Source organism: Nannobrachium achirus (genome assembly GCF_963921795.1).
Source record: "Nannobrachium achirus genome assembly, chromosome: 23".
In the NCBI taxonomy this organism is placed as follows: domain Eukaryota; kingdom Metazoa; phylum Chordata; class Actinopteri; order Myctophiformes; family Myctophidae; genus Nannobrachium; species Nannobrachium achirus.
Genome location: NC_137830.1, coordinates 48,523,216 through 48,546,889, shown reverse-complemented (window position 1 = coordinate 48,546,889; position 23,674 = coordinate 48,523,216). Strand labels below are relative to the sequence as shown.

General features: G+C 43.4%; 1 protein-coding gene across 1 annotated transcript in view; it reads right to left on the bottom strand.

Moving 5' to 3' along the window:
- LOC308308953 (receptor-type tyrosine-protein phosphatase zeta-like) overlaps positions 1 to 23,674 on the bottom strand; it is a gene marked incomplete at both ends in the record, with an annotated part of 110,844 nt that overhangs the window by 32,789 nt on the left and 54,381 nt on the right. Inside the window, 8 exons of the mRNA XM_080754408.1 lie at positions 35 to 244; positions 3,505 to 3,700; positions 4,129 to 4,614; positions 6,269 to 6,330; positions 9,405 to 9,531; positions 12,900 to 13,084; positions 22,660 to 22,702; positions 23,560 to 23,670. Coding sequence (XP_080610534.1) covers positions 35 to 244; positions 3,505 to 3,700; positions 4,129 to 4,614; positions 6,269 to 6,330; positions 9,405 to 9,531; positions 12,900 to 13,084; positions 22,660 to 22,702; positions 23,560 to 23,670 — 1,420 coding nt within the window. The remainder of the gene's footprint in view (positions 1 to 34; positions 245 to 3,504; positions 3,701 to 4,128; positions 4,615 to 6,268; positions 6,331 to 9,404; positions 9,532 to 12,899; positions 13,085 to 22,659; positions 22,703 to 23,559; positions 23,671 to 23,674) is intronic.

Here is a 23,674-nt window from a genome sequence, read left to right as displayed (position 1 = left end):
CCTTTTACGAAATGTGTGGACTCCTCACTCCTACCGTTGAACATGGGCTGCGTGGTGGGTATCACGCTCCTGGTGAGGGAGGAGGTGGGGGTGGAGGCTTTGTAGGCCACGCCGGAGAGGGTGTTGCTGGGAATCGTAGTCCCCGTTACGGAGGAAAAGGAGACTTCGGCGTCAGGGGGAGGAGGTCTGGCCACAGAGACGGAACCGCCATTGGATACGGACAACCCCATGTCCATGTCACCGTCTGAGAGACAAGATATACACGATGAGACAGACGACGAAAAAGACCTCCTTTGGCAGACAGGTGGAAAGTAACTAAGATACATTTACTCAAGTACTGTACTTATACTTTTGTACTTACTCAAGTCAATTTTGAATTCCGGACCTTTACTTGTAAAGGCACGGTCGGTCACACCGCCCAAATATTCTACCTATGAGAGTGAATTCCGCTAAAGCATTTCAATGGGAATGGCGTGGATTTATGGTCTTCCTCAGCTTTCAGCGTGCCGCGCAGACCTTGCATTTATCCTTGAAGCACTGTTTTTCCCCTCTGTCCAATCGGGTGACCATCCCACGACTCAGGAAGTGACAAGTGGTTGTAGCTACGTGTGTCAGTGGTTATTGGGAGGATCCGCTGGGTGCAAAAAAACGTCTGAGCACAAAACAAGTTTATCGTTGTATTAACACATTAAACGCCCACGTGGTGCCCACGCGCCAATCTCTTTGATGTTTACGTGTGCCCACGACGCGTTCGACGCGTTGTACAGTAAACTATACTGTACTGTAGCTACTGCACTTGGCTACCGCGGTGATGAAACAAACTCCATTTCCCAACATGCAGCGCGAAATTACGTCACCCGGACGTGCTGTCTGTCTCGTTGACTTCCTGTTTAGCGGCTGCACAAAAATGCTGTTTTCTCCGGATTCTCTTCCTTTTTTCTTTTTTTTCTCAAAACGGCAGCCTCTTCTACATGCCGTAACACAAACACTGTGGCTTAGAATTGATAAAAAACGGTCCTGACTGAAAGAAAAGATTTTCGCGAAATAAACAGGACATACTTGGATTACATTTACTCAGATTACTTTTCTCTGCAGTACTTCGAAGGTAGGTAAAATGGCGGGTTGCCATGGGCACCAGCAAATTAAACGTCGAATAATTCTGGGCACCCGATGTGTTAACTGTCAACTATTTTCGGTGTCCCTATCGAGCTAAATGTATTTTTTTTTGTCTTTTACAGTATTTTCTGGACTATAAGGCGCACCTGACTATAAGGCGCACTGTCAATGAATGGTCTATTTTCAAACTGTTTTCATATATAAGGCGCACCTGACTATAAGGCGCACATAATAGACGCTACCGTTGCGTTATGCATCCAACAGATGGAGCTGTGCTAAAGGGAATGTCAATGTCAATGAATGATCCATATATAAGGCGCACTGGACTATAAGGCGCACTGTAGTTTTTTGAGAAAATTGAAGGCTTTTAAGTGCGCCTTATAGTCCGGAAAATACGGTACTTGGTCTCCCAGATGGTCACATTATAAATGTCAATCATAAAAGGCTGTTCAACTGGTTAACGTTTGCTGCCAGGAAGAATATCCTCCTGTTCTGGATCAAGGATGTAAAGATCCCTATTTAAGGTTTATTGGACCCACGCTGTCTGCTGCTGTGCTTAGGGGATTTCTCATGTCAGCCCTGACCTCTGTTTGTCAGTGTTTTGTCTTATCATTTCAGCCCATTCTCACCCCCTTTGTGTCACCCTCCCCACGCGTTCCCAACTCGCTTTCTGCTTCACCCGTGCGACGCTTTGGAACGTTTACTGCGTCTACGGTCGGACGAGAACGGAGAGTTTTAGGACGAGAACGGAGAGTCTTAGTACGCATGCGCCGACATGTGTTTACTGGAATATTTTCCGCTAACGGGGCATCGAACCCGGGTCTCTGGTTTAGCTGTCATCATGCTCTACCAACTGAGCTAAGCAGACGACTGGGAAACTAATATTTTTTTGTGCTTTTATCTTTGACAACGTGGATGATAACGTAGTCCCTTCTTTGAGCCGTATTCGGACGCGGAAGCAGTCCCCTTGTCAAAATGTACTATTCTGTCCATAACGGCACATAATTCGGTAACGCCACTGAGTCGGCTCATGCGCCGTTCAAACCGTTCGTCACGGCGACTCGGTCGCTACCGCTCCCTCGGCGGCGGCTTTCGGCGCTCATCGGCGCCTGAGACGGCGCGGCTCCGTCGTTTATAGTGGCGTGAGCGGTAGCGTCGGGTGGCTGGTAAACCCTTCATAGCGGTATCGAATCTCGCTTCGGGAACTACTTTTTTTTTCTTTCTTCTTAGACCACTGGCCATACCCAATGCGTCCAACCCTTGACACAGTAGGCAATCCCAAAGCGTCTATCGTCCGACGCAGTACAGTACTTCACAACGCGTCGGTTGTATGACGCTTTAGAGGTGAGAATATGTTGATCATTTCTAGACTACTGCTAAATAGTGCTCTGATGAATACCATTCCCATCTGGGTGGGGCGTCTGCCCCTTTTAGGGCCTGGGGATTAATTCCATCACTCCATCCATGTTTGGCCTTTTTCATTTTACTTCATGGTGTTGTGTCTGAGCAGTTTTTGATGTTTTTGTTTTGTTGTTGTGTTGTGCTGTTCCGTTTTTCTGTTCGTCCTCTTATTTCTCGTACATTATGTTTTGGTTATTGTTTATAACCTATACTGTATGTTTAAAAATTGTAATAAACATATGGTCAAAAAAAGAGCATACTTAGGTGTGACGTGCCCTTACTCAAGTACATTTTGAATTCTGTACTTTAACTTTTAACAGGGTATTTCTACATTGGTAAGGTATTAATACCTTTACTTAAAGTTATACCATGTAACTTCTTTTTATAAAACAAATCTTAAAATTGTCCTAACTGTTAAATCGCTAAAGTTTTAGAACACCCACTCCGTTATTTTCAGCTTCTAAAGCCTTCTCTTTATATGTTTTCTATGATCCTGGCCGGGGTCCGGTTTTCGCGGAAAAATAACGTCATCTGCATCATCTGTATACGTTGTGTATACGTTGGCCAATCACATCGCGGATCATACACACATGATACACTACCGGCCAATCACAGCGTATCTGCCGTGTCTTCAGGAAGTAGCCTCGCTCAGCTACAGTGTTTACCATGGTGAAGGATTCTTAACCTCTTAATCCCCAAATCCTGGCCAGAAAATTACGTTCTACCATGCGTTCTACACCTCCACGGATTCGTATCGGTCGCGGTGGTTTGCGGCGCCGCTCCGGTGGTCCGCGGCGGTGGTCCGCGACGACTCCGGGCGAAAAACGGCCGAAAAAAGCAATACTGCTACTGACCACTAGTTTAGCAACTTACACAGTATAGCTTTAAGTAAAATACGCAAGTACACCACTATAGACAGACAGACAGACAGACAGACAGACAGACAGACAGACAGACAGACAGACAGACAGATTTGCCATAAGCAACCTGGGACAGCAGCAGTAGTGGAGGCCGAGGCTTCAGAGCCAGTTCTGCCCTGCACCACGTCTTCATAGAACAGGTCAGACACCTGCAGGTCCTCAGCGGGAGGGCGGTAGGGCTCTGGGTCTCTCTCGGTGGCCTGGCCCGACTCCTCAGAACCGCTGACCTGGGTGGTGGAGGGACGGGACACATAAAAGGCTACCTGTGATCATTGAGCACCACACGGTGAGGATGGGCTGTGATCATTGAGCACCACACGGTGAGGATGGGCTGTGATCATTGAGCACCACACGGTGAGGATGGGCTGTGATCATTGAGCACCACACGGTGAGGATGGGCTGTGATCATTGAGCACCACACGGTGCGGATGGGCTGTGATCATTGAGCACCACACGGTGCGGATGGGCTGTGATCATTGAGCACCACACGGTGCCGATGGGAGAGTATGTGAATCAGGTGAGAGATAAGCATTTCTTTTTTTATATCAATAGGGCAGATGACGGAGAGGCTGCAATTTAACATTCCGCGTTGGAATCCCTTGGTCAGATCGCAGTCGATCGGATTTGTGCTGCCAGTCAACACAATTATGGTGTCCAGTAATGTTCATATGGTCCCATCCCTACTGATTACCTGCTGCGGCAGCACTGCCAGCGAAGCCTCTTCTGTGATTCGCCGACGGCCTCCCGGCAGGGTGGTGGGCGGGGCGAAGGGGAACAGGAAGCCAGGCTGCTCCGACACCGCGGTGACCCAGATGGCGGCGCTGTCGGCGTCGGACGTGGCGCCGAACGGCCGTCGCGGCAGGCTCTTCCGGTTCTCATCGATCCAGTTCTTCTCGTCCAGACTGGCGCGCTCCGGCTTGAGCCGCTTTTTCCCCGGAGTCATCTTCTTGGTGTTCTGGTTCAGACGCGTGTTGGGCTCCAGGGTGGTCTTAGGGGTGGAGCCGGAGTCCAACTGGACCGGGAGGTTCTGGTCGACTGGGAGGTCTCTGGCCAGGTTCAGATCGTCTACGGGCTGGTTCTGGTAAACTCTAGTCTGCTCCACTGGGACCTCCTCCACCGGGCTCTGGTCCTCATCCACCTGGTTCACAATAACCGACTTCTCCCATTTGGTCTCGGACTAGGGGTGGGCGATATGGAAAAATACAATATCACGATATTGTTCCAAGCTGTATCACGATAAACGATCTTATCACGATTCTTTTTCATGTTGGCTTTTATGGTTGTTTTTCAAGTTACTTAACAGTACAGCAACCTCGTACTAGCTAACACAAACTAAAAGAAAAGGAGTAACAGACCAATGGTCCTCAAAGTGGGGTCCAGGGACTCTGTGGGTTCCTTTTGGGAGGTCTAAATTTGACCCTTAAAGGGGAAGACCACCCATTTTCAATATTGAACTATGTCATTAATATACCTTAGAGGTGTTGTGTGGAAATAAAAAAAAAGTTCCCCCCCTTCTGTGTTGCCTAGAACTGGATGATTGATTTTGGGGTTTGTATTGTAAAGTACGATGTGTGATGTCATCAAGTTGTAATTTGCAATACAAACCCCAAAATCAATTCTCCAGTTCTAGGCAACACAGAAGAGGGGGAACTTTTTTAAATTTCCACACAACTCCTCTAAGGTATATTAATGACATAGTTCAATATTGAAAATGGGTGGTCTTCCCCTTTAAGTATGTAACTCTGACAGTATACAAATGAAACCAAATGGACCCGTAAGGGTCCTTTTGGTTTCATTTGGATACAGTCAGAGTTTGACATTTTAAAGTTTGAGAACTACTGATTTAGACCAAAATGCGGTTTTAAACAAGGCTTTTTTTACAAGGCTCCCTTTTTGTATCACGATGTATACGATCTGAAAAGGCATATCGTGGAGACACCGTATCACCTCAACGATATTTATCACCATATCGCCCACCCCTATCTCGGACATTGCCTGCAGCGAGAGACACATGTGATAATTGCAGTAATTAATAGTGCAACTGATTTGATAGCCATAATTAAGCCCACTTCATACATCAGCACACCGGCAAGATAATAGGCTTCTATTGTACAGTGGCTAGAAATAGTACTCAGCCCTACTTCACTGCTCTTGTGCTACAGACAGGGACATGCTGGCCATTGGGAAAAGCGGGACAACCCCCGAACGGCCGGTTCATTCCCGGCCGGTCCAGGCCCCCATCCATTTTGGGGGCTGGGCGGCCAACAAAGTAAATCGTCACTGTCAGGCAGAAAACCAAGTTTCAAATTTGTAAATTTTTTCGCAAAGCAAAGCCCTGCTTCATCGGACAAGGCTGTCGCACAAAAGTTGTGAAAACAGCTGATCTACAAGCACACAACGCCTCGCGGTGCGAGGCGTTGTGTGCTTGTAGATCGGCTGTTTTCACTAGTTTAAATCATTTTTAAAATGATAAATACAAACAAACGGTTTTGGACATACAAGGTTTCCACCCGACAACGATGAAATATAACTCATGTACAGCAATTGGCACACTGGCTTGTCACTTGTCATGATCTGAAATGGCAAATATTTGAGTAGCAGCAGCGCTATAGAGAGAGATCTCTCTCTATAGCGCGCAATGAGGGCCTCTCCAACTCTTTTTCCCGGGCTGAATCAGGGGCCCAGCACGTCCCTGGCTACAGAATTGATTCAAATTAATGTGTTGTTTGTGATGCTCAGGTTTTAGAGAGTTGGGGGTTCTAAGGATGGTAATTAGCCTTATTCACACGGTAGATAGATTGCGCTAGATCTAGTTTGCTCTCATGTCATACCCAGATGGAAACTCTCACCTCCTGATTATCTTCGGAATCCATTTCCGTGTCAGAATCGCTCTCTGAAGACAACAGACAATACATGATTAATTAACCACTTTCAGCCTGGTGTCCCTACTTTGGGCAGGTCAATACGGGCAGGGATCGTCAACAATAATGTCAAAAATGTTCTAAAGAAATGTAAAAAAAAAAGAAAGAAAGAAGTAAGAAACAGCTTGTCAAAAACCGCTGAGATTTACAAGCTCACACCATGTCGTACAGTCGCAATGAGATGCGCTGAAAGCTTGTAGATCAACTAGTAGGGCTTAAAGGGGGATGAAGCACTAGGCTGATTTTGTAGTTTTCTGTTTCAGGGTAAAAACTACAGCAGGGTAAAAAGATGGCTGCATAAGGCTCTAGTCTCACGCAAGGAAGGTTAGGCAGGAACAGACAACACCCGGAATTTGGCACACCATGGGATGCCGCCATGACAATTTTGGGTGGCGGAAGTGACGAAGTGCTCATAGACGCTAATGTTATTTTGGGTGGCCACCGGACGTGGCCACCCGCCACCCATGGAGCCTAGATGACGTTGGTGACTGTTCTTGCTGAGACCTTCTTTGGTCTCACGTAGCCAGACAACTATTCCACAATCTCCGAATGCTATATAGAGTCTGGAACGGCAGCTCCCGAACAGCGAGTATCGGAAGTAGCCACTGCTGCACTGAACTGTAGTCCCACTGGAAACATAACAGAAACACAATAGCTCAGACAAAGTCATTCGAGCTGCCTATTATTGTTATGATTGTATAGTTTAAGAAAACATTTGAAAACATCATGGAGGTGACACCAATAACACCAGAGAAAGACGAAATAAAGCCCCCAGAAATGTTGAAAGGAGACATACCGCTTCCAGCAGGACATGTTATTGCTACTGCACCAAGGGAGCGGTTGCGTCACATCCGATTTATCTCGCACTCATCGTTTCTTCTTCCGTTTGCCAGACTGTATGCCGGGAGCATTTGCCGAAATCGCGGAGGCAACAGTCTGGCCACGCGAGACTAATAAGGCTCAAACATTAAAAGAAAAAAGAATGCACATCCTCCGTTGTTTGGTGTTGAGCCAAAACTACAAGGAACAGAAAAGGGCGGCTCGCAACTCACTTTTGATAGCTACAAATGTATTAATACAGGCGTTTTGACCCTTTTTTGGTCTTCTTCAGTACAAATGAGAAACAGGAAATGACATCTTTACCAAAAAACATGATTATCTACAGTATATAAGCATACATTTTACTTTTTATATAAAGGCTGCATAAGGCTGACTAAAGTGATCCCTGGCTATACGAAAAATATGCCTTAATACATTATAATTGTCCTCTATAACTGCAAAGTAAAATTAAAAACACCTTAAATATTTTATTTCTTCTAGAAATAGCTAATCTTTCACTCAACAGGGGAAATGCCCGTCGCAAGTTGATGATGTCATAAATGTCATGTGTGATCTATCCCTATGGAATTTATGGCATGCATGTGAAAATAAAAACGAACGTAATATTTCCTATGGTTAATGTGAGCATCAAATCAATATTTCAAATGTGTTTTTTGCACATGCATGCCGTAAATTCCATAGGGATAGATCACACATGACATTTATGACATCATCAACTTGCGACAGGCATTTCCCCTATTGAGTGAAAGATTCGTTATTTCTAGGAGAAATACAATATTTTAGGTGTTTTTAATTTTACATTGTAGTTATAGAGGACTATTATAATGTATTAAGGCATATTTGTCGTATTAGCCAGGGATCACTTTAAAGTACACTGTGTGTGTGATGTAAGCCAGTGGTTCTCAACCTGTGGGTCGGGACCCACAAGGAGGGTCCCCAAAATATTTTGGGGGGTCACCAGATGATTGACTTAATGTGAAACATTCTTTTATCACTCAACAGTAAACAAACCAACATAAAGTTTAAGTGTATAGAGCGTATATGCACATTTCTAAAGTGGCAATTTAAGGACTTTTTAATACTTCTAAAATGACAAATGAAACATTGGCCAAATTGTAAAATATTTCAGGCGGAAATTGTGAAAATAGCAGATCTACATGCTCACAACGCCTCGCTATTTTCACAATAGAACTGTGTTATACAAAATGTAATGCCTCAGCTCTTAGTGCTCATCGGGGTGGGGTGGGGGGGGGGTCCCAGTTAAAATATGATTATTTTGGGGGTCACAGCCTGAAAAGGTTGAGAACCACTGATCTACAGTATATAAGCATACATAAGGCTGATTTTAAAGAACACTGTGTGTGTGTGTGTGTGTGTGTGTGTGTGTGTGTGTGTGTGTGTGTGTGTGTGTGTGTGTGTGTGTGTGTGTGTGTGTGTGTTAGGGTTGTTCGATGTGGCCTTAAAAAAATAAAATCTCGATTTATTTCTCAGAAAAGTCGTTTTTCGATTTCGATTTTTTGGTAAAAGAATAATACATTGTTTCAACTATGTTGTTTTCATTTAAAAAAGGCAAGGAAATGATTTTTTTTAAATTGTTGTTTTATTTATTTTATTTTTTTATATAGCCAAATAGCAAAATGTAATAAAACAATAAGGGTAATAATAATAATAATAACTTTAGTTGCGCAACAATCACATACAGAAGTTAACTTAGCGTTCTTAGTGTTTTATTATCAATAGTGAGTGACAAAACAGCCAAAACAAGCCAACTCTTGGAGGCTGGTGAAACAGGTGAAAAAATAGCTAAGGCCGCCCCTGCACCGCTCATGCTTTTTGTTCTGTTTGCTGCCTGTACCAGCGCGAGTGAGCGCAGTGCTGTGGTGAGCTCTGCCCAGTCTGCCGTGCGCTGCACGCGCATCAAAGAAATGACACATCAGAGAGAAAGTAGTATTAATTTGGTGTCGGACCTTGTCGTCCTGCTTTAGGAGGACCAGGCTGTGCACTTTTTGCTCCGTGCAAGGCTCCAATGAGTAAGAATTACCCTAATTAAAGTGAAACTCGATTTTACGATTTCTTTTTTTTTAAATCGTCCAAAGGAAAAAACCCGGATTTCGATTAAAAATCGATTAATCGAAAAACCCTAGTGTGTGTGTGTGTGTGTGTGTGTGTGTGTGTGTGTGTGTGTGTGTGTGTGTGTGTGTGTTACCAGGGTCCTCCAGAGGCATGTCCACTATAATCTGGTCACTCCAGCGTCCTGTGAGGCCGTTGGTGCAGACAGCCACCACCTGGACCACATAACTACTGTTGGACAACAGGCTGGAGATGATGGCACCCTGCACACAGAGACACAGCATCAATAACATTCTTCATCTCACACGCACACACACGCCATAAAAGTAACCAAGCACATTTACTTAAAGGTGATACACCATGAAATTTCACTTTTCCTATTTTAAAACCTTTTTTGGGGTCCCACTAGCACCTTCTATCCTCACAAAGTCCCATTTCTGACCGTTGTGTCTTTCTCTGGTTTTGGGAAGGCGGAGGTTAAAAGCATCCCACGGATTTGCAAAACAGGCTGTCCAGATTTGCTGCCGTCGCTGACGTCAGCGACGGCCGTTTTTGAAGACTTTTTTTTTTGGGGGGGGGGGGGGGGCAGTTCAGGCCAAAGGTGGTACTGCAGCTGAAAATGCTCTGAGAGCCATTCAAAAATGAGAGAGGCTCTCTATTCAGGAGTGGTAATTTAGCCTCAAACCTTTTGAAAAACGTTTTTTGGGACATAAACAATATGACATAAATACTTTTTAAATGCATGGTGTATCACCTTTAAGTACTGTACAATTTTGAGGCATTTGTACTTTACTTGAGTATTTCAAATTTCCAATACTTTTACTTCTACTGCACTACATCTCGGATCCAAATATTGTACTTTTAATCCACTACATTTATTTGAAAACTTTAGTTACTAGTTACTTTGCACCTTTAGTTACTAGTTACCTTGCAGATACGAATGCTAATATTGCGAAACATACTTTAACCTCTTTAGCCGAACTACAAGCTCACAACGTCGCGATGCGACACGTTGTGAGCTTGTTGATCTGCTATTTTCAAACATTTTGTACTTTTACTTTTGGTACTTTTAAGTACATTTTGATGCCAACACTTTCGTACTTTTACTCAAGTACATTTTGAATTCCGGACTTTTACTTGTAACAGAGTATTTCTACATTGCAGTATTGATACTTTTACTTAAAGGGCCAGTTCACCTCTGGGGCAACCAGATCTTATTTTCTTGTTGTTTGGGACACGATCAACATAATCCTGAGTTATTGTTTGTGTTCAATCTGTGTTTTGAGATATTTTAGTATTTCAGCATGAATGATGATGCATTTTGCATCATATGATGCAGCATGATGACTCATATGATGCTATATGCATCATCATTCATGCTGAAATACTAAAATATCTCAAAACACAGATTGAACACAAACAATAACTCAGGATTGTGTTGATCGTGTCCCAAACAATAATAAAATAAGATCTGGTTGCCCCAGAGGTGAACTGGCCCTTTAAGCAAAACATACGAGTACTTTTCCGACCACTGACACACACACACACACACACACACACACTCACACACACACACACACACACACACACACACACACACACACACACACACACACACACACACACACACACACACGGCCACGCGAGGTGACCTTCAGTGACGTGTCGGAGGCCGGGATTGATCTCTTATCAATCAATCGGCAGCTGCCTGTGATGTAACATAATGTACGCAAATGGAGCCGGGCGAGGCTGAAGAGATGGGTCGGTCCTATTAGTACACGGCAAACTCTAGCAGATCTACAAGCTTGCAGCGCGGCACCGAGTGCCGCGCTGCAAGCTTGTAGATCTGCTATTTTAGATAAATCGTGAAAATTCTAATTTTGACCCGATTCTATAAGTGTCTTTTGAATCCTTCTAAGGTTTTTTTGAAAAACCTACGTTTCTATGTCAGCAATCTGGCCAGCCATCGTCAACGAAAAGGTCCTTTTCACTTAACTGGAGCTCAGTTAGTCTGTTCTTGAGAGACTACTATGTCAGTGGTGCTCAAACCTTTTCATGTGAAGGACCCCCAAAATGATATTAATTTGGCCACGGACCCCCATCTCAAAATATTTAGTTCCAGGGACCCCCCAGAAGCAAAATTTGAGTTACAAACGTTCGCTTTGAAAATACATATATTCAAAGATTTGCCCACATTTTCACGACTTTTTCAAAAATAGCAGGTCTACAAGCTCGCAGCGCGGCACTCGGTGCCGCGCTGTGAGCTTGCTATTTTTTAATAGTTAAAGCATCCAATAATTTTAGGCCTAAATGGGTTTGTCACAAAAATAATTGCGATTAGCGATTTAATTGTGTTTTTGTCGCTGAAAACACTGGAGCATATGAATACAATTTACATTTGTGTTTGAATTTGAAGTTGCACAGGGGCAGATATTACAAATAACCTAAATATACAAAGGAATGATGCCTGGCATATTTAATAACTTCATTCTTTAGACATTTATAGTGGAAATAGCCGATCTACAAGCTCAAAACAACGCACGGCCATGCATTGTGAGATTGTAGATCTGCTATTTCCACTACTTTTTGAATGCGTTTGAAACTATATGTACATTTCTCAACACGGAAATGATTATGACGATTATGCAAAATAATTGCGATCACCTCAAATAATTGCATTTGACGATTACCGGTAATTATGTAATAATTGTGACAGGTCCATTTGGTTCCATTTGCGCATTCTCAGTGCTAAAGGAACAATCCAGGATTATATATTGTAGCGCTGCGGCAGGAAAAACAGACGGACAAACAGACAGACAGATAGATAATTGACTAGACCAGTGTTTCTCAACCACTGTGCCTGGGGACCTTTGTTGTGCCCCTGAGAAGGGTCAAGTGTGCCCCTTGAAACTGCTTGAAAGCCAGTATTGTATTTATCATTTTAAAAATGATTTAAACTGGTGAAAACAGCCGATCTACAAGCACACAACGCCTCGCGGTGCGAGGCGTTGTGTGCTTGTAGATCTGCTGTTTTCGCTACTGTTGTGCGACAGCCTTGTATGATGAAGCAGGGCTTTACTTTGCGAAGAAACTCACAAATTTGAAACTTGGATATATACAAGGTGTCTTCCCGACAGTGACAATATTTACACCCCCGTATTATGTCGGTGTGCCCATGGATATGAAAAGTGTGCCCATGTGTAACGGAAGTGATCCGAACCTCCCCACCCGGCTTCGAACCCGGGTCTCCCACGCGAAAGTCAAATATCTTAACCACTAGACCAAAGACACATCTCTTTGGTCCGGGGGAGATACTAGACTTTTGAGGCTTCAAGGCTGGGGCTGCGACTCTCTCCGTCACACTCACCCCCCTTTGACCTCCTCCTACGGGGAAGCCAGAATCCGGGTCACGGCACCAATGTAACGGAGGTGATCCAAACCTCCCCACCCGGCTTCGAACCCGGGTCTCCCGCGTGAAAGTCCAATATCTTAACCATCACTCCAAAGGGATATCCCTTTGGTCCAGGGAGATACTAGACTTTTGAGGCTTCAAGGCTGGGGCTGCGACTCTCTCCGTCACACATGCAGAAAAAAAGGTTGAGAAACACTGGACTAGACTAGATCTACGTACAACGTCCTGGTCTCCGTCGGTCCGATACTCCCGTTTGAGCGGCGCCCGCCCCTGCATGGTCTGGTAGGTGACGGTGTACCAGTCGATGGTGGTGTCGTAGACCGCGCGGGGCCGCTCCCACGTCACCACGATGGTGGTGTCGTTCTGGGCGTCCGCCTGCACGTTCTCCGGCTCAGAGCTGCAGGCTGAGACGACGGCGGCACAAGGAGAGACAAGAGGACAAGAGTTTTGATTGATTGAAGACTTTATTAGAAGTTTGCATAGGAAAAGGTACAGTTTCATGACGGTACAGTTCACTGGTACAAGGTCTACTAAAAGGAGATCCTAGAAAAGACTAAGCTTATTTCCAAAGGAAACCATTGAAGTATCTCATATAACATTGAATGACAGACGAATAGAACACAGTACTATGCAGTAGATATGTAAAGAAAAGAAAAATGAGAGAACAAAAAAAAGAGTCTAAACAAACAGTAAGTATATACAATGAAGGGGCAGGGGAGGGTAGTGATGGGCTAGGTTAGTTTTTTTTACCAGTTGCGAACGGCTGCTGCCTGTAAGTGGTTTTTCAGGGCAATTTTAAAGGATGCTAGTGATCCACACTCCTTTATGGCCTTTGGAAAGGCTTTCCACATTTTGGTGGTATAGCAGAAAAAAGAGTTTGACCCTTTGTTGGTTTTGACTCTGGGTTGAAAGTGATCTGTGGCGCTGCCTCTGGTGTTGTAATTATGGACATCCTTAATGTTTATTAAGTATTTTGACAGGTATTTTGACAGTAAGGGTTGCGTGGAAGAAGGGAGCGGGAGTATGCGGGTAAGTAAGTAAGTCGGAGTGGCTTGTTGTCGGTATCAGCCGAGACTGCACGTGTCTATAAGCACGGTAATACATTTACAATTTAGGCATTTAGCAGATGCTTTTAATCCAAAGCGATTTATAATAAGCAGGTAATACATCAATATAATAAGCAAGATAATATGTCAGTCCATCAACAATAGAGGGTATGCACGTCCACTGGGACCCGCCCCCCTAATCTAGACTGAGTTGCAAAACATTGAGCAGCATGGAGGATTGGAGTTTAGAAGTGCTAGTTGCAAATCACTCAACGGCCCTGCATACCACCTGTTTCTAATTCGCACACAATGCAGGAGGCAGCAGGATGTTGTGTTGTAGAAAACGAGTGCTTCCAAACTCTGACACTTGGAAAAATTAAAACCTGCACAGAATGTCTTGACAGAAAGTAGCTCATAACTTTGGTGGATTTTTATGAAACAAAAACTTATGAAACAAAAACAGATAGAAAGAGGATAATTCAAGCTTTCAGTACAGCTGGTGAGTTCAGTTGGTGAGTTAACTTTGTTTAATACAATCAGATAGGACTTTTCTGTTTGGATGTATGGGCTGTCAATGGCAGAAATTAGTGTTTTGCCACTCAGTAGGCGTGTTCCCACATAACTTCCAGCAACAGTGATGTCACGCGCATACCCTCTATACAACAAATGCAGAGGAATATCAATATCAATCTAGAAAAACAATAGGTAGACCACGCACCTAATCAGTAAAAAAAAAAAAAGAAGAAAAAAAATCTAAAACCTAAAAATGCCATCTAGCTTCATGTATGGTCATGGAGGGAAGGGGAGTGTTACAGTAGTGCTATGGGTTTAGGTGGAGTCTGAAGAGGTGAGTCTTCAGTCCACGGCGGAAGCAGTGTTGCCAGACGTACGATAATTATCGTATTTGTACGATAATTTGACCCTCTGTACGATGTACGATCAATAATTCCAAAAATGCCCAAATGTACGATAATTTCGGCATATCATCAAAAAGAGCGTGAATTCACTATTTCCCTGGCTGCTGATCTGGGATCTGGTTTGGCTTCTCAAAATAAGCCAGGAAATCAGTCAATCTGACCCTAGATCTGTACTTGGAGGCATTAAAAACACTGGTTGCATCTTTCCAGACCAGTTTCAGGCTTTTATTTGTGTAAGCTCCAAGAAGTTGCCTGCCTCCACACAGCAAATCTGATGCGTTTTTGTCACGCAGGAGTCTAAAACGAGGTCGTTTCTTACACTAAAGACGCATTTTTTGGTGAAATTACGTTTTTACGCGAGTGATTTCTCTTTTTTGGCCGTGTACGATAGTTTCATGTCAAATACTCTAATTCTGAGCCTCCGGTACGATAATTCAACATTTCCCATCTGGTAACACTGGTCTTCAGTCCACGGCGGAAGCCAGGGAGTGAGTGTAGTTGTAAGTTCGACAGGCAGTTTATTCCACAGTTTGGGGGCCAGGAGGGTAAATTGGAGGGTAAATTGGAGGGTAAATTGTCTCGGACGAGTGGATTTTTGTACTAGGGTTTTTAGCAAGGGTTCTTGTCAGCATTCTTGTGTTGGCTGATCAATACATCAACGTCAATACATCAAATGCACAATCTAAGAAAAAGAACGTAGCTAGACCAAACACCTATTCAGTAAAAGCTTTATATAAAACCTAAAAAAAAAATCTAACTTTCATGTATGGTCATTGAGGATAGGCGAGTGCTATAGTAAGTGCTATGTTATTGAAAATTGCTCTGGATTAAGAGCGTCTGCTAAATGCCTAAATTGTAAATTGTATCCCAGTTTCAATGCGCTGCACCCCTGGGAGAAGGATTGCTGTGGTGGAGCGCCATACCGTCACCTACGTTATACTAGGGCATTAACGAAAACGTCGACAAGTCGACTCAGTCGACTTCATTACACAAGTCGACTCCCACCAGAGAAAGTCGAAAGTCGAAGTTGGAAAAAAATATATAGGCCTATACTTTGAAAATAGCAGAGGCGAGGCGTTGTGAGCATGTAGATTGGCTATTTTCACAATTTCTGCCTCTGTATATTTGACAATTTGGCCAATGTTTAATTTGCCATTTTAGAGGTATTAAAAAGTCCTTAAATTGGCACTTTAGAAATGTGAAGATACCCTCTATACACTTAAGCTTTATGTTGGTTTGTTTACAGTTGAGTGAGAAAACAACGTTTCACATTAAGTTAATCATCTGGGGACCCCCCAAAATAATTATTGGGGGGATGTGTGTGATGTGATGACGTCATCAAACGATAAAGTCGACTTCAACTCAACTTTTTACTGAGTCGAGTCAACTTGCAAAAATCACAAGTCGTTAATGCCCTACTTTATACCAGATTTATCTACATTAAAATAACTGGAACACGTCTCCACATCATTAGAGGCAAATTGCCTCTGCTGCATATCTGAATTCAATTAAAAAAGAGGGGGCTCCAAAATAAATTGCCTTCGCTGAGAGAGAGGAAATCAAACTACAAAGTAGAGAACTGCCTGGTGACATGTGACGAGACCTACATACCTCTGGGTCTTATTTTCTAAAAGCAAAGAGCATAATCAAAGTGGTGTTTTCTATAAGCAGGACTTGGGTGACCTTGAGAAAAAGGCAACAAAGCGACATGGTTCTCATCTGGTTGTTGTTGTAGGCAGGCTGCATTGTGTATAGTAAGGGGAACATAAGAAAATCTGCGAAGCAAATCGTTACCAAGAAATGTCTTCACCAATGTGTTTCTAAAGGTGTGTAATAATATGTACTAAAAGGTTGAAATTCAACTCCCGGGGGAAACCTCATAATTTTACTATACAGGAAAAAAATACAAAAAATAAATATGCTTTAAAGTTGTACCATGTAACTTTTTTTATAAAACAAATCTTAAAATTGTCCTAACTGTTAAATCGCTAAAGTTTTAGAACACCCACTCCGTTATTTTCAGCTTCTGAAGCCTTCTCTTTATATGTTTTCTATGATCCTGGCCGTGGACCGGATTTCGCGCCAAAATGACGTAATCTGCATCATCTGTATACGTTGTGTATACGTTGCCCAATCACATCGCCGATCATGCACACATGGTACACTACCGGCCAATCACAGCGCATCTTGAAGTGGGGTCGCCATATTTGTAGTCGCCCGTGTGTCTCTTTACTCAAAAGGTAATCTCGCCTACCAGGCAGGGTGAAGTAGTCCGTTTCTCCGGAATGCCTGAACGCACAGGAACCAGGGACCCCTCTAAAGATAGCTCTCGGCGTTGTGGAGGCAGACGCGGGGGTGTGAAGGTACGAAAAACGGGCGAAAGACGCGAACGCGACCGCGGTTTGCTATAGGGCTACTGACCACTAGTTGAGCATCTTACACAGTATAGCTTTAAGTAGTATGTGAGGGGTCAAACTAGGGGTTTTTCATGATGCTGAATCCATTGCAAGCATTTGTTTTGCACAAAAACATTCCGTGGGCAACAAATGGCCCCTACAAAATGGTGAAAAGTGATGATTCATCACTAAACCATCATTTTGTGGGTCTGTTTTTAGCCCAAGGAATGTTTTTCATGCAAAACCAATGCTTGCAATGGATTCAGCATCATGAAAAACCCCTAGTTTGACCCCTCACATGCTACTTAAAGGATATATATATATATATATATATATATATATATATATATATATATTTCTTTTTTTTTTCCCTGTATAGTAAATTAATGGAATACAAACACAAATCAGTTTTTTTATGAGGTTTCCCCCGGGAGTGGAATTTCAACCTTTTAGTACATATTATTACACATCCTTTAGAAACACATTGGTGAAGAAATTTCTTGGTAACGATTTACTTCGCAGATTGGTCAAATATCTTATAAAATCCCCTTACTAGTAGAGCAGTGGTTCCCAAACTGTTCAGGTCGAGACCCAAAAGAGAAATTAGATGTTTGCCTGGGACCCAAACTGGTCCAAGCTCACTTTTTTTCAACTCCTTAAATATTTGTTTTCTAATTTATGGAATGTATTAGATCTTAAATTACTTAGAAAAATTCATTGCATTTTTCTTTTATTCGTGAAAAGCTGTTTAGGGAAAATGTTTTGAAATAATACGTTTTAAATGTGTTTGGGAACCAGTGGTGTGGAACCATCCCCTCAACACCCATCACCCAATGCCCTTGAGCAAGGCTCACAGTGGAGCTTCTCAGTTAGTAAGGCGATTTTATAAGATATTTGACCAATCTGAGAAGTAAATCGTTACCAAGAAATGTCTTCACCAATGTGTTTCTAAAGGTGTGTAATAATATGTACTAAAAGGTTGAAATTCAACTCCTGGGGGAAACCTCATAAAAAACTGATTTGTGTTTGTGTCCCATTAATTTACTGTACAGGAAATAAATACAAAAAATAAATATGATTTGCAAGCATTTGTTTTGCACGAAAAATATTCCTTGGGCTAAAAACGGACCCACAAAACGATGGTTTAGTGATGAATCATCACTTTTCACCGTTCTGTAGGGGCCATTTGTAGCCCACGGAATGTTTTTCGTGCAAAACAATGCTTGCAATGGATTCAGCATCATGAAAAACCCCTAGTTTGACCCCTCACATGTTAGTTAAAGCAGATTTATTTTTTGTATTTTTTTCCTGTACAGTAAATTAATGGGACACAAACACAAATCAGTTTTTTTATGAGGTTTCCCCCGGGAGTTGAGTTTCAACCTTTTAGTACATACTATTACACACCTTTAGAAACACATTGGTGAAGACATTTCTTGGTAACGATTTACTTCGCAGATTGGTCAAATATCTTATAAAATCCCCTTACTATAAGACTGTGGTTGCTGCAAAAGAGCGTTCATGCTCAAAGAACCTGCCTGGATAAATAAAAGGCAGGACGTTATTGCCTGAATGTACTAAATGTTCTGAAGCCTTTACTCAAGGGTTTCTAAAAGTGGGTGCCGTGGGACCCTAGGGCAGTGGTTCTCAACCTGTGGGCCGGGGACCCCCAGGGGGGTCCCCAAATGATTGTGGGTGGTCCGCAGATGATTAACTCAATGTGTAACATTGTTTTCTCACTCAACAGTGCGTATAGAGGGTGTCTGCACATTTCTAAAGTGACAATTTAAGGACTTTTAATTTTTAACAAATGAACCCTTTGTTAGCTTTCTGGTTGGTCCCTGACTGACCAACCAGCAGGCTCTATCTGCCTTGTCCCGCCCTAGTTCCGCCTTTTTTATGTTGAATTTGCTAAAACATAGTTTTTGGAGAAACAGAAAAAATGTAAAACATGCTGAGTCACTATACTGCCGCTGAGCAGCTCTATTTTACTGAAACCAAGTTTGAAATTAGAATTGAACACACAGAATAACAATACGAAGCAACTGAATTAAAATGGTAGTGAATGGAGTGTCCCACCGAGTGTCCCACCAAGACACAGCAACCAATGGATGTGAAAAGGGGCGGGACAACGGCCGGAGTTGACAAAGGGTGAATTGTCAAATATTAGAGGCAGAAAATGTGAAAATAGCAGATCTACATGCTCACAACACCTTGCGTATTTTCACAAGAGAACTGTGTTGTACAAAATGTAATGCCTCAACTCTTAGTGCTCGTCAGGGTGGGGGGGTTCCCAGTTAACTCATATAGTGCCAATCCCGCGAAGACTCGTGAAAAGTACTTGAGTACCTGGAGTGCCAATCCCGAGTATACTCGTGAAAAGTAATATATTACTGTAACGGCGGATACATTACCGAGAACAATGGCCGGAGGTCCGGAGACGAAATCCGTCGCTGATTTCGCATCATCACGGCTCCACGAGCACAAAATAGTCCCATCCATAACATTGAGGTGGACGGCCGATCTCATCTTTAATGTCCATTATCTCAAAACTACACTTTAGAAGCTAGGATGGAGGCAGATGCTCGCTTATGTTACACATGGATAAAAGCTCCGGTCCGCCATTACACAACTCCACGTGGACAACGATCGGTTCCGACGCAGGACGCGATGACGTCAGACCGGAAGTGTTTGCGCTGTGGACTTCTGGCCTTCAAAATAAGATAACGGGGGTGATGCCAACCTGAGACTGGCATCGTGGACTTTATAATCCGTTAATTTCATGGGCACTAATATGATTATTTTGGGGGTCGAAGCACGAAAAGGTTGAGAACCAATGAAGTAAACAAGGGGGCCCGACTCATCAATCTGGTCTTAAAATATAGTGTAAATAAAGTGACTAAATCTGGCTTATATTTCTGTCTTACCTTCAAACCATTGTGAGTACTTTTCCCGTCACTGAACATGAGCACTGGGCATTCGCCAAATATTAGAATATTAGAAAATTTGAATATCAAAGTCACTATTCGACGATGTTCACAGAAGTCGAATATTCGTTTTTTTTTTCTCTGTCTCTAAAAAATATATAGTTTATAAAACTTGGCTATAGGAAGTCATAAGAATGAGTTGTCAATGCCCCTGGTGGATGAATTTGTTAATGCTCTATACCAGGGGTTCTCAAACCTTTATAGGCCGTGACCCCCAAAAATAAACATATTTGAACTGGGGACCCCCACCCTGACAAGCCCTTGGAATTTTAGGTATTACATTTAATGTGACTCGGTTCCACAGACAAATATTGTGAAAATAGCAGATCTACATGCTCACAAGCATGTAGATCGGCTATTTTCACAATGTCCGCCTCTTGCTTACTTAACACATCTGGTGCCAACCCCGAGTTTCCCGAGTTTGTATTGGTACCACCCCTGTGCTAGTGGCGAAAAAAAAAGAATTTCTGGGAACTCAGATTACCCCTGTGCCAACCCAGAGTTTCCCGAGTTTGGGCCTTTTTTTTTTTTTTTTTTTTATGTTTTTTTTTTACCTCCAGAAATGTATTAGGCATGATCGCGATCGCGAAATTGCATGTTTAACCCCCATACCAACCCATTCTTTCAAACATGGCAGCCATGTTTGTTTACATCTGAAGAAAACATAATGGCTGCTAAATCATGAATGCCTGAACGGATTTCCAAGCGGATTATTTTGTTTGAAAGCTGTGAACAGCGTGCATCATCTAGGCATGGGCGTGCACGATCCGTGCACTATAAATTACATGGAAGTCTATGGAGACCATGGCATCGCGGACCATTGAAGAGAAAAAAATCATTTTTTCAACATAAGTGTTAATATTTGACAGTTTGGCCAGTTCTGTCGAATATTCGACTATTCGAATACTTTGAGGTCGAATAATTCGAATACTAAAAATCACTATTCATGAATGATCTATAGCAGTGTTGTTTTTTACACCAATTTTGGATTTAGTTTTAGTCAGTCTTTTGAATAAAATGTATTTTAGTTTTAGTCATAATTTAGTCACCTAAAAAGTTTTAGTTTTAGTCTAATTTTAGTCGACTAAATAATATAAGATTTTAGTCGACTAAATCTACAGTTGATTTAGTCAACTGAAATGTATTTTGGAAGGCCTTGATGGCATCGTAATGAATGATTTTACACTTGGTTGCATGCTGAAAATAGCAGATCTACAAGCTCACAACGCGTCGCAGCGCGACGCGTTGTGAGCTTGTAGATCGGCTATTTTCAGCATGCAACACCTGAGAGCAAACAAACATAAAATGACTCTCTTCTCCACTAGTCCTTCCCTAACGTTTTAGTCTAGTTTTTATTTTGTTGACGAAATTGTCAATATATTTAGTCTTAGTTTTAGTCATCACAGCTTACTTTTTATTTAGTTTTTATTTAGTTTTCGTCAGTGAAAAAAACGCAGTCGACAAACATTTTTCGTCATAGTTTTAAGGCCATGGCTACACGGAGCTGGATATTTCTGAGGCTAGACATTTCTTTGTGCTGTTGGGGCTTGCAGCCACATGAAGCTGGATATTTTTTAAACCGGATAAATAAGTGAAGACATTGAAAAATATCCGATTCACTGGATCCGTGTAGACACGATACCCGGATATCTCTTAAGACTTTACTGTGTGTGTGTGTGTGCTTGTCCCCCAGTGGAGTTCTGGGGACTCAGATTATCGTAGACCTAGATATCTTTCTTGTGTGGACCTAGATATTTTTCTAGGTGGATATCTGAAAAACCAGGATATATGAAATATCCAGCTCCGTGTAGCCATGGCCTAAGTCGACGAAATCAACACTGATATCTATAGCAGGGGTTTTCAAAGTGGGTGACGGGGCACCCTGGGGTGCCGCGACGGCAGTCCAGGGGTGCCGCGAGATAATTTGATAATATTTGGAATTTATTTGGACACTTGAAAAAATATTTAGTATAATTTTAAACTTTAATTACAGAGTTATTTTCAGTCAGTTCTAACCAAAATGGCCGTTATCTCAACGTTTTCCTCACAACATAATCACTAAAATATCGTCACTGTCGGGCAGAAACCTCGTATCTCCAAGTTTCAAATGTGTACGTCTTTTGGTAAAGCAAAGCCCTGCTTCATCATACAAGACTGTTGCACAAAACTAGTGAAAACAGCCGATCTACAAGCACACAACGCCTCGCGATGCGAGGCGTTGTGTGCTTGTAGATCGGCTGTTTTCACTAGTTTAGTACATTATTTAGATGATAAATACAAAACCATTTTGGACATACAAAGATTCCACCCGACAACGACGATATGCTATAAATATAAGGTGCTGGGAGTGAAAATTATAATGTAGGGGTGCCTCGGATTAAAACAATATTTATGGGGTGCCCCGAGACAAAAAAGTTTGGGAACCCCTGATCTATAGCACTTACTGGGTGTGAGCACCTCCTCCACCCCCGTGTAGGAGGAGAACACCTGGCTCATGAACTGCACTTACTGGGTGTGAGCACCTCCTCCACCCCCGTGTAGGAGGAGAACACCTGGCCCATGAACACTTACTGGGTGTGAGCACCTCCTCCACCCCCGTGTAGGAGGAGAACACCTGGCCCATGAACACTTACTGGGTGTGAGCACCTCCTCCACCCCTGTGTAGGAGGAGAACACCTGGCCCATGAACTGCTGCTATAACACTTACTGGGTGTGAGCACCTCCTCCACCCCCGTGTAGGAGGAGAACACCTGGCCCATGAACTGCTGCTATAACACTTACTGGGTGTGAGCACCTCCTCCACCCCCGTGTAGGAGGAGAACACCTGGCCCATGAACTGCTGCTATAACACTTACTGGGTGTGAGCACCTCCTCCACCCCTGTGTAGGAGGAGAACACCTGGCCCATGAAAGCACTTACTGGGTGTGAGCACCTCCTCCACCCCCGTGTAGGAGGAGAACACCTGGCCCATGAACTGCTGCTATAGCACTTACTGGGTGTGAGCACCTCCTCCACCCCCGTGTAGGAGGAGAACACCTGGCCCATGAACTGCTGCTATAACACTTACTGGGTGTGAGCACCTCCTCCACCCCCGTGTAGGAGGAGAACACCTGGCTCATGAACTGCACTTACTGGGTGTGAGCACCTCCTCCACCCCCGTGTAGGAGGAGAACACCTGGCCCATGAACACTTACTGGGTGTGAGCACCTCCTCCACCCCTGTGTAGGAGGAGAACACCTGGACCATGAACTGCTGCTATAGCACTTACTGGGTGTGAGCACCTCCTCCACCCCCGTGTAGGAGGAGAACACCTGGTCCATGAACTGCTGCTATAGCACTTACTGGGTGTGAGCACCTCCTCCACCCCCGTGTAGGAGGAGAACACCTGGTCCATGAACTGCTGCTATAGCACTTACTGGGTGTGAGCACCTCCTCCACCCCCGTGTAGGAGGAGAACACCTGGTCCATGAACTGCTGCTATAACACTTACTGGGTGTGAGCACCTCCTCCACCCCTGTGTAGGAGGAGAACACCTGGCCCATGAACTGCTGCGGCTGCTGCTCCCTGAAGTTGTTCTGGAGGTAGTCGGTCAGCATCACGTAGCCCGCCTGCTCCAGGGTCATCACCTCGCAGAACACCTCCAGCTGC